Source organism: Punica granatum, chromosome 1, assembly GCF_007655135.1.
Source record: "Punica granatum isolate Tunisia-2019 chromosome 1, ASM765513v2, whole genome shotgun sequence".
Classification (NCBI taxonomy): Eukaryota; Viridiplantae; Streptophyta; class Magnoliopsida; order Myrtales; family Lythraceae; genus Punica; species Punica granatum.
Window position 1 is genome coordinate 10,575,847 of NC_045127.1, and position 12,067 is coordinate 10,587,913.

The window sequence follows — 12,067 nt, forward strand, 5'->3', positions numbered from 1 at the left end:
AAGAAATTAGCCTTATAGGGATAACAATTGAGATGATAAACTCCGTCTCTACATGATATAGAGACAGAAAAGTCCGTCTCAACGGGTCCATCTCAAAAAGTCTCGTCCCAAAATAATAAGACGAAAATTTCGGTCTTAAGTCAAGGATGAGATGGAAATTTGATACAGAAAAATTCGTCTTTAACTTCATAGATGCAAAATACCGTCTCAATTTCCGTCTCACTAATTGAGACTGAAAGGGAGACGCAATTTATCGTCTCTAACTTAGAGACAGAAAGAGAGACGGAGCTCTGTCTCTCCATAAGAGAGGAAAAATTCCATCTTTTTCTCCATCTCAATCCTTGAGACCCAAACCCATCGAAAAATGTAAAAAGTAAAAAAATAAAATAAATTATTAGTTCGGCCAAGCCTAGAGGGAGCACGAGCTTCTGTGTATATTATTGCCTAGGCTACTCTCATTTATTGTTACCTTTTAAAATTTCATTATATTTATTATTATACATCAACAAATTTTCATTTTAAAACTAATATTTACTTTTCTATTACTTATTTGTTAAATATCTATGCTCTTATTGTAATTTGTACATTTTTCCCGATGCTATTAATCTTTTGAATGTAATTTATTTATTATTTTATCTACGAAAATTTTAATGTACAATCAATATTCATCTCTATTATTTTAATAATTTTTGAAACTTTTTTATTGACTTTCTTTATAATTTATATTCATATACAGAGCTATTTGTGATTTAATTTGCACTCAATATCAAAATTGATATAGCAATTAATAACTTATTTGATGCATTTAATATGAGAGTGATCAAATTATTTTTTCGAAGTGTGAAATCTTAGAGGACTTTTGGATTTTACAGAAGGTGAAGAAGAAGATTTGGAATGAAAAAAGAGAAAAAGGAAGATACGAATTTATAATAAATATCTGCAACCATATATATGGAAATTTAAGATAGAAATTTTCGTCTCATATTGATAAAAATGAGAATTTGATATGGATATTTTCGTCTTATTATCAAGAGACGAAATTTTCCTTCTCCGATGTTCTTTATTGCTTCGTATTTTCTTTTCTGCTTTTCTTGGAAGACAATCGTCTGTCTATACATTGTAGACTATTTATACGGTTATATATCAAGAGAAAAATCTCTTAAATTATTAGTTGCTTTTTGTTTTTGGTTTATGAAAGTAAGGTCCAGCAAAAGAAGACACGTGTATAGAATGTCATTAATTCGTACCAAAAAGAGATAATGAAGATAATCCTTAGAGATCTACCGGAACAAAAAAGATAATCCTCAGAGATTGGGTCAAACATATCGTGCCGTGTGAACAGAATAGATCGTGGTGGGACACATACCTTTTTACAATATTAAAACTTACATTTTGACGAAATTTTTATAATCTCATTACAATATTATTGAATCGCATTCTAAAACAATCAAATATATTGTAATGATGATGTGCCGTATTTAGAAGCCGACACGTGTCACAATTACTACTCGACTCTTTAACTGCTCACGCTCGTACCACCAGAAACCCGATCCGATGTTTTTGAGTGGAACGGTTTTTCAAAATAACCGGTTTAATAGAAGGCGGTTCATTATTAAATCGGCTCGGAGTTATCGATTTGATTCGGAGACTCGATTTAAACATTTAGTTATTCATATGAAACAACAGTGTCGGCCATGGCTTCCATCATTGCCGAAGAATAGAGAGACGGACTTAGGTTTTCATTCAAGAATTACAATCGAATGAAGCAATACATAATCCAATGAATCAAACAAATGAATTTAGTCATCTTATGATTTAGTTTCACGAATGGTTTATGTCCAGTCATGCTCATACGTGCTGACTGCTAACAATGACCGTTAGTGGTTGTCTTGTCGTGCAGTTGGACAAAGATGGGAACTCGATGAACACGACATGGCGGGATGCAAATTCATTGAACATCAACAAGATTGTGGAAAGGAAACAAGATTGTTACAATAACTATCGACATATTTTAAAGATGATGAACACAGTTGTCGATGACTGCTTCCGATAAAACGAACGATTGCCTTTTTTTCAATTGTCCGCAAAAAGGAAGGGGGGATATAACTTCACTAATTTAACTTCCTTAAAATATAGAATCTTAGTTTTTCATGAGATCATTATCCCTAATTATGGAATTAAAAAAGTAAAATAATTTTTTAAAAAAAAGGTCAAAAAAAATCTGAAAAACATTATTTATCTAAACCACCATTTTAGAATTACTTCTTGTTATCCCTTTATCCAGAAATGCTCAAGTAGATTGAAGAATTGGTCAAGGCTAATATGAAGCCATTAGTTTTTCATCCGAGTCCTGCGAATTACCCAAGCGAATAACATGATTAGACAAAGCCAATATATAAAGACTGAACTTAGTTGTTTTTTCATTAGGGTCCTTATAATGGCTTAAGCGGATTAAAGAATTAGCCAAGGCCATATATAAATATATCAGTTTTTCAACATGGTACTTAGAATGGCTTAAGCATATTCAAGAATTAGGTAGGGCCAATCTGTAAATATACAAACTTGGCATTTTTTTCATTAGGGTCCACTCAATGATGCTTTTATTTTCCCTCCTAAATAAATACGTATTACTATTACCATTTATAACCCAAATAAGTTCCAGCAGACATTACAATTTGATGGAACCAATACATACAAACAGAAGAAAAGTTAAATTTATTCTAAATATTTGTTTCTATTGGATGGTCATCAGCATTGCCGCATTCACCAACAACTTAAACTGTAAACAAGAATAAAATATGAATGTTGGCATTGACAAGTCATTCAATCAATCAAAACAGTTTTGCTCAAAGTCTTTAAGATCAAATTTTACTCTCCCAAACTAAAGAAATTTAGATTCACAATTTGTGCAGACTGAATCCGCTTTGGCAATCATTAATATTGGCTCGGCTGTATTGATAAACTGACAAAAATATTCACATTAATAGTTCATATTCATTCCAATAATTTTCGTTTTCATCAAGTTCTTCTTTACTGTTGCTATCGTGAGCAACATGCAGTACATTATAGGAAGAAATTATTTCACCTAAGACATTATTAAACTCCTCAACTATCGTATCCCATGCTTGTGTCATTGAACTAAGAGAAGCTAGGGAGATAGCCTCCTTTTTCTTCATATCTCAGATGAACTGTACAGGCTCTTCGATGCGGTTCTTCAGGGAATCTACTTCTAGCTGAACGCCATCCCGAATATGCTTAAGTTTTTCCTGTTTTTGAGAGATATGTAATCGATCGGGGACGGTCATACCCTTCATCTGATCCTTCATATCTTTGATCTTTTTCTTCAAATATTGAGGGTCGTATCGTGTTACTGATATACAATATTGGCTTGAGCCAATCAGTTAAACCAACAAGGCGAATAATACTGTGATAATGATAAATTCGGTTATTCTACAAGTCAGCCATAGTTCGCCCGATTATAATGTGCATATTAGCCTGAGCGAATAATATAACATTTTTGGAAAGAAAAATTAAATAAATAAACGAATGAAATATCCTTGGAAAATATCAACTTACCGGAGAATATGGTTGCAAAATATCCCTTAATATTTGGGAATAAAATAAGGAAATCATCATTGCCAAAAGGAAAACAGATCGGAGATTAAAAAAAAAAGAAAGATCAACATGGCCGGCCACCGGCAAACTCTTCGAGAGTACTACAAAAAGATTTGGGCTTGGCGCGGTTTGATGAAGTGAAGCAAAACATGTCGATAGGGAATTGGTCACCACAATCCAAATCAGTTTCCCATCGCAACGGCGGAACATCCAGCAGGGGGACTATTTTGATATCGAATGCATCAGAAATTGATGGTGGGGTTGAAGTTTCAATTTCGGTGAACAAAATTTTCAATTAAATACAGAGATGAGAAAATTGGTTATTTGTGATAGCAATTTAATGATTGAAAAGATAGAAACATTTGTATCAATTGCTAGATGATGATCGAATATGGTGATTGGAATTGAAAATGATAGATGAACAGATGAAAGACCAAAAAAAACTAGTTGGAAAACAATATAATGAACCAATGGAAAACCGAACAAACCGGTTTAATAATTAATTTCAAATTGGAGTTGCAAAAAATCGGTCCATAGGTTCGGTTGTAATCCGACTAATTAGGGTCGACTTTTTTCCATCACCCGATTACATGTTGGCAGCGTGTGGACACACGTGACGATTTGATTAGGCCACTTGTCGGGCGAGGGAGGGACAAATACAAACTATTGTGGGCAAAAATCGCGAATATAATAGTTGAAGGACTAAGATTTCATGTTGAAATATCTAATAGATAAGATTAGTATCTCCGAATAAAACATTATTTAGTGTCCCACTTCAGGAGTACTCATAGAATGTAATTAATTTGGGGCATTTATTATGTTACCATTTGTAATTGTACATAAATTCAATATATTGATCACACCCGGTGACCCCAAATTTTACGGATTATCCTGATATAAGGCATTTGATATGACGTAATTTACGCGGATTACTGATAATCTCATTTTTAAATTCCCTGAGCTCCACAAATTACCATGTTTGGTTATAATGAATTACTGGTAATATGAATGCAGTAGATTACTGGTAATATACATAACCCTGAGTGTTTATAGATTACCAACAAAATTACAAGTAATGTAAACAATTACCAGTCCATACTAAACATGGTATTGAACATTATCAGTAATTTTAAATGTGAAAATCTAATCTCGATGAAAATAAAATACCGATAATCTTAAATATTAATGCATCAAATGCCACCCAAAGAAAAATGTATCTTAGATGTGGGTGTATTTAATCTCTGTCCAAATGAAGTAATAAAAAAGAAAATATGTCCAAATATGTACTTAGATACCTATACATTGTCATAAATGAATTTGTACCCTCTATTGCCAGCCATTCGCCTCAATTATGCAAATTATGGTTACCTTTTGTCTTGCAGCTCTATTTACGAAACATGCTTTTTTGGCATGCACTTCACGTGGCTTGTGTTCGGCCTCTCACAAAATGCGCCCTTTGTACCTACTTCTATTTCCATCTCATACCTCTTTAATCATGAATTGACACGTCTCCTCACCCAAAAAAAAACATTTATTTAGATTAATTTTCAAAAAATTCATAAAAGTAACATAATCTGAAACTTTTTTAAAAAAATGAAATAAAATTAGCAACCTAAATCCAGACTGAAATAATAAAAATCCAGAAAATTAAAGTTTTATTAAAAAACTAAAACATTTAAATACAAGAAATTACAAAAGAATTCATAAAATTTGAAAAAAAAAGTTCAAAAAGAAAAAGAAAAACAACCGGAAAACAAAAAGAAATAACATAAATTCGGTGTTTGGTTTTTACAAACTAAAAGAGCGTTAAAAATTAACGTGCAGTCTAAATTTTTTTTTTTTTAAATAAAAGGCAGAATTAAAAATAATCAAAAATAAAAATAAAAATGAAAACTCTGAAGATTTTCAACTACTTGAGAAATGTTCAAAGCGTACAGGTCAGCATTTCGAGCAAAAATGTTGTGGACTTTTAATGGTATGACAAAATTAAAATTCTCAAGCCAAAACAAATGTGCGTTGCACAAACTCTTCTGTTCTTAAGAAAGAGGGAACGTGGAGAATGTGTATCGATAGTCAAGCTGGGAACAAGATCACTATTGCGTGCTGATTTCCGATTTCATGACTCGAGGATCTCTTGGATCAACTCCATGGTGCTACTATTTTCTCAAAGATTGATCTCAGAAGTGGCTACCATCAGATTCGGATGAGAATAAGAGACAAATGGAAGGCGCAATACAAGACGCGAGATGGACTTTACGATGCCATTCAGTTTAACCAATGCTTTGAGTACTTTCATGCGCTTGATAAACACGTTTTTAACCAGTTTATTGGCAAGTTCGGAGTGGATTATTTTGATGATTTCCTTGTGTTTAATCGGGACAAAGAGTAACATTTGTCTCATCTTAAGCAAGTAATTCAAACTTTCAGAGATCAAAAGCTGTTCCGAAATTTGAAGAAGTGTGATTCTTCAACAAAAGACTGGTTCTCTTGGGATGCCTTGTTTCGAAAAATGGAGTGAAGATGGATTCATGCAACGTTGAAGCAATTCTTAGCTGGCCAATTCCGCATATTTGTTTTGGAAATTCGGAGTTTTCATAGGCTAACTTCGAGTTTTAGTACGATTATTTCTCCAATCAAAGGTGGTTTCAAGTGATCAAAAGAAGCAGAGAAGAGTTTTGAGCTCATGGAAAAGGTGACGAGTACTCAATTCCCTTTTTTTCCTCTCCTCATTTCGACAAAGTTTTTGAAGTAGAATACGACGCTTCTAATGTTGGGATTGACGGGTTACTTAACCAAGACGGCAAGCCGATGATGCCCGCAGAAGTTAACTCCACCTACGATAAGGAATTCTATCCCATTGTTCGGGCATTATATTTGTACGGACGTTGAATCTACACTTGGGTCCTCTATTATTGTTTCTATAGAAAATGGCCACTGAAACCTTGGGCCGGTAGATTGTCCGGGTTTAGTAGTAGCTAGGCCTTTACGTGGGGTCTCGTATGAAAGTCACCAATGCTAATTAGATTATCTTTTGGTTTGGCTGCGGCGGGCAAACCTACTCATTCCAAAACAAATAAGTTTTCTCGATGCAAATGCGTGAACTTGAACCGACCCGCCCTGCGCCCCGTTCAAATTTTACATACCATCCAAACAATTCTCTCATGTTCAGTAGACGACTAGGAAAAACAAACAAATAGCACAACAACATGATATCGAGTAACATTTAGCTCGAACACAGGCAGTTTCTGATTCGTTTGGAAACTTACAAGTGGAACGACGAAAACGATCTTACCAAAGAAAGAAAGAAAGAAAGAAAGAGTGAATAAATTGTATTATCCTTCCGAAGAAGAGTTTTTCTTGAGCTTCCCATGCCTTTCCTTAACCTTGCCTTGGTTGTTCTGGGTGCTCACCGAGCCTTCTTGGGCGCTGCACATTTGGGATTTCATCCGTAACCCCAACTTCTTGGACACATTCCCCCATGCCGTTGATCCGCCCCCACCTTTGGCACGTCCCAGCTTCTCGATCTCCTGCCTCATGTGGGAGCACTCCTTCTCGAGCTCCGACACCCTCATCCTCATGTTGTCCATCCCGACTTTCAGCACCTGGTTCTCCTTCACAGCTGAGGTCCAACCCCCTCCTAATCCATCAGCAGCTGGTCCCGCGAGCCCGCCTCTCAGCTGTCGAGACCCGCCGTCGAGATTCTCAGACACAAGGAAGCAGCCTGCGATGGAAGTCCTGAGCTGCAGCTGCTCGAAGAAGAGGACTTGGACTATCACTCGCAAGGGTAGCCTCTCGTTCTGTGCTGCATGGGTGCAAGCTTCCAGCGAAAGCTTCTGGCAGTCCATCAGTCTGCACAGCTGCTCCCTTTCCAACTCGGAAAGCCACGGGTGTGACTGCATACAACACATTATGAACATACGAATTACATCAAAGACATTGGATCTCGTGATAAATTTAAAGAACATCGAAACAAAAGGAGTCTTAGAAATCAACCAACTCTAAATGTATAGTAAAAAATGCATCACCTTGAGATAGATATCTATTGCACGGTAAAGACCATCATCCAAAGGTCTAGCGTAGTCAGGGACAGCAGCGGCAACAGCCTGAAATTTGGGGAGCTTAAGGTTGATATCAGGGGCGACCTCAGCGAGGTACCCATCAATAAGCTTTGCAACCATCATGACCGGAGTCAACGATGGGGATCCCATTAACTGCTCGTCATCATCCAGAGAACATGGAGAGGCTCCACCTGCACAACCTGCAGCCTGATCCATGGCAAGGAAGTGCTCGAGAAGCCTCTGAACACAGTCCACATTGTATAGAGTCTCCATGGAATGAGAGAGGTTAGGCATCAAGAGGTCCTCCAAGGTGGCCTGATCGAGCTGCATCCCGATTCTCCTCTCTAAACTCGATATGCAAGAGGAACCTGCTTGCAGGATTGTGGCGGTTCGGAGCAACCCAAACAGGAACTTAGCTGGGACGAGACCCTTCAGCATTGGGAGCATTCGGTCAATCTCTTCCAACAGAGTCCTCTGCTCCTCTTCTGAAAGTGGGGCTCCCAGGCCCGCAGAGGCTAGGCGGGTGCTTGACTCACTCACTCCCTGCCGCCTGTTCACCCCGGGAAGGTACCTTTTCGCATAAAAAGTGAGAGACCCGGCAATAAGCTCCTCTCTGAGTCCACGAGATTCCATTGCAGATATCAACCTCTTGTAGAGGGGTAGATTCAGGACTGAAACGTCCTCGTACCACCAGTCTGAACTATCATTCTTCAGCTTCGCTCCAGTGCTTATTCCATTCCAAAGAAGACTTCCCCCAGGGCTCTGCAGGGGGCCCCCATGCTCCATAATGGGCCACCCGAAGAGGTTCGGGTCCATTGAAGCTCTCGTGGCCAATGACTCTATGCACCTTTTCGTAATATTGAGCTCGTCGGCATGGGGAAGGATATCGTCGCATGCCTGGAGGGCCCGGAGGGAGTCTTTCCAGTTCCGGAGGACCACTTGATTTAGGAAATTCTCCGTCTGCATAATCAGATTTCCTTCCCCATACTCCTCGGTCATCTCCAGGTGTTCAGCTGCACAACGGAGATATACAATATTCGAGGAAGTGAGCTCGAGTTTCATCCCATAGCAGAATTTTGCTACCAACTCAAAAGTCTTCGAGCTCCCAGGAAGGTCAGAGAGGCTTATAAAACATTTCTCTTCCCCTGATTCTTCGGTCGCCTCTGTAATCATTCTTTCCAGAACACCGCTTCTGGAGAGCAATGGGAACTGCATCAGACCAATTACGTGTTAGTTCTACTTATAAAAGGGAAACAAAAAAATGCATAAAAGTTGTTCTCTTCTCTACTATCTGCTGTTAGCTCAGGGTAAACAATCTGGGACGGGTAGAAACTTCTGAATTTGAATGGAAAAAATCATGCTCAATTCATAGAATTGAAAGTGGCATGTTGAATTTTATGAATACCACCACGCAGTCTCCCGTAGCTCATATGCTCTTCAGTTATTATCTTGAAAAGAAAATTTTCTAGCCAAGCAAACAACAACACAACTGGAGCAGCTTTACTCATGCTGCGAAACTGAAGTCATCTTGTTCGTGAAAAAACATGTGCTTTGGTATTTCTCCATATGGTAAAGAATTCTTGATGAGCGCCACTACCTTGTGTAGATGAAAGGACATCTCCCCGACTTCTACTGTAAGGTCGCTAGGAAGGCCAGTTGTACAGAACCTGCAAACACACGCACATAGTGTGTTTCAGTAATCAAACAATGCGAAAATTCCTTCTGCAGGAGGTGTCAAATGCAGAAGCTGTCGAACATAAACATTTCATGCAATTCAAATCTTGGAATCCCCTAAAAAATAATTTCTCAGTGACAGTTCAACAAACAATGTTTGGATCTATTAATATTCTCTGTCTGGCAATGGTTAGGAATATCTGCAATAAGAATTGTGAATCACCAGCAGAATTAGACCATCAAAAATTCAACCAAACCCCAAACTAGTCCCAGCACAGCGTTACTCGAGTCACATTGCATCGCCAAACAGAAGACAACATGAACTCCGATCAAAGATTCCAATGGATCTAACCACACATCCCGGTATCTTAAAAACAGTTCATAGTCTGACAACGACATAAGATTCTGAGATAACAGACGGATGAAAGACGTACCAAGCTTGGCCTTGTCGCTGGAATGCATCTGTTTTGGAACCCAACTTCACACTCGCCATTGCCAATTCTTGGAAACGAACCAGCAGACAATACACCGAAACAGTAATTCAAGACCCAAAGTTTCTGCAGAGTACGCACGAAATTATGCTAAATTCCTCCACCCGAGCGCTCCAACTTCGAGCAGAAAGGCTTTCCCGGGCAAGAACAGAGAGCCCAGAATCAATCTTGCACGGCCTCACCAAGAAAATCCAGATTCTTCACTAACTTCTCTGCTCCCATTTGCCTCCGCCGACTGAACCCACTTCACCAAATCTGCAAGCCTGCAGACGACCTCATCCTTGAGCTCGGAACAACTCCACCCGGGTCGTACCCGAAATGCCCCAAGATCTCAGTCCAGTAGATTTTAGGTCAACTTATCCCCCCGACAAAGACAGAGACAAAGAACGAAGGCCAACCCCCCCAATACCAACGGCATTGCTCAGTCACCAACCCAGAAGCGAAGCTCGCAATATTTTTTTATGGTCCAAAACCCACCAAGAAGATTCCAAAACCCGGACTCATATGGGACTCCCTCTCCCGGAGAGAGTCGACAAGAACTGAAACGCTGCGGCACAAGCTTTGCTTTTTCTCGCTCAGAGGGCTGCTGAATAAAGAAATGGGAAGGAGGCAGACTGGCAGAGGGCTCGGAGACCTCACTCACACTCACGCCAATGGAGGAGCCCAGCTCTCTGATTGATTGATTGATTGATTAAACAAAAAAGGAGGTCTTTTTTTTTTTTTTGTATTAATGGAGGGAACAGGGGGGAGAGGAGGAGAAAGAAAGCAACCCCTCATTACTGAGGGCATGTGGGGTCAATGTCTTGAGACACACTCATCGCCGTTTCATTTTTAGACAGAAACCTCTGCCCTTCTTCCCTCTGTGTCCGTCCGTGGCATTAAACAAATCCCATTCCACAGCCATAACCGATGCAAATTGCAAATGGACTATCAAATATCAATCAATAATATATTCATGAGGGAATTTTCTTTTGTAGATTAATGACATGAGAGAAGGCTTTTGAAACGTCTGAAAGTAACTGCTCCCTCCTCCCTCTCCCTCTCTCCCTCTCTCTCTCTCTCTCTCGCTCTCTCTGTCTCTGTCTGTATATTTATCAAGCTCCAGCTGGGCCATGTGTCCCGGATGCGTTACCTCATCCTTCCCCCAAGAATTCTTCCCCTCTTTTCTGTCTTGTTTTTTGTCGTTATTTTATATGAGCAGTTGATAAGACTCATAGCTCCATGACAATGCCTAGATCTCTTGAGTTCACGCTTAGAACAAATCTCAGGGCAAATGTTGCTGCTAAGCTAAGGGTTTGTTGCCCGATAATACGATTCGCGCTGCTCCATCATGCGGTGCCTTCTTGATCTCCCCATATTTGAGCATGGTGGTACAATCGGTCGCATCCTCTATTCTAACTTTGTACGTACTGGGCAGCTCATTCCGATGTGCAGTATACAACCTCGGAACCTCCTATCTAGTTATCATATGGCTGCTGGAATCTTTATTAATGCATCCGAGCCGAACATCTGCATCTCAAAAAAATTAAGAACAATACAAACATGATCCCTTCGGGTTTTTCCTTTTAATTATATGTCTGGCGTGATTTTTATTCATAAAATAAAAATTTAAATTGTAAAAGGAGATTTATGGCTTGTTTGGTTTCATATTATGATTTTAAAATCAAATTTTGATTTTGAAAAAGAGTAGTATAAATGGGATTCACCATTTGACTTTGTATGAGTTATTTTGTTTTGTTGTGGAAAAATATGATATAAATGAGGCTCACTCTTTGACTTTGTATGATTTATTTTATTTTGTAGTAGGTAGAGTTAAGTTAAAATTGTGATTCTAAAATAACACTTGCAAACCACACACTATATTATTATGGAGGTTTGATTTGTTACTCAATATTATTCTTTTTTCTATATCATTTGCTTTTTGGGGGGGCAAAGCCTCTATTCGTCATGGTTTGATTGCTTAGGATTACAAGGAACCTTTTTAATGACTAGGGAATAAAGACAAATTCAGAGGATTACCTTTAATTTCTACTTTTTTTAGGAGTTTAATATTCAAGATCTCAACTAACAGAACTCATTGTCCATTGTCTTTTAAGGAAACCTAAGTTTCAAATGATTTCATATAGAAAAAAGAGAGCAATCGATGACCTTTGATAATTTTTAACTGACTGAATGACAGCGACGTCGCCTCTTATCGCAATGAAGGGTTTAGTTCATCTGGCCCGATCG

The 12,067-nt window shown here is 38.5% G+C and overlaps 1 protein-coding gene across 1 annotated transcript; it reads right to left on the bottom strand.

Moving 5' to 3' along the window:
• Positions 1-6,720: 6,720 nt before the first annotated feature.
• LOC116190942 (BTB/POZ domain-containing protein At1g30440-like) lies at positions 6,721-10,786 on the bottom strand. Its single transcript, XM_031520194.1, has 4 exons — positions 9,782-10,786; positions 9,271-9,340; positions 7,641-8,882; positions 6,721-7,508 (listed from the first exon to the last, which is right to left on the bottom strand). The coding sequence occupies exons 1-4, from the start codon at positions 9,838-9,840 to the stop codon at positions 6,948-6,950; spliced, it is 1,932 nt and encodes a 643-aa protein (XP_031376054.1). The 5' UTR covers positions 9,841-10,786; the 3' UTR covers positions 6,721-6,947.
• Positions 10,787-12,067: the final 1,281 nt, after the last annotated feature.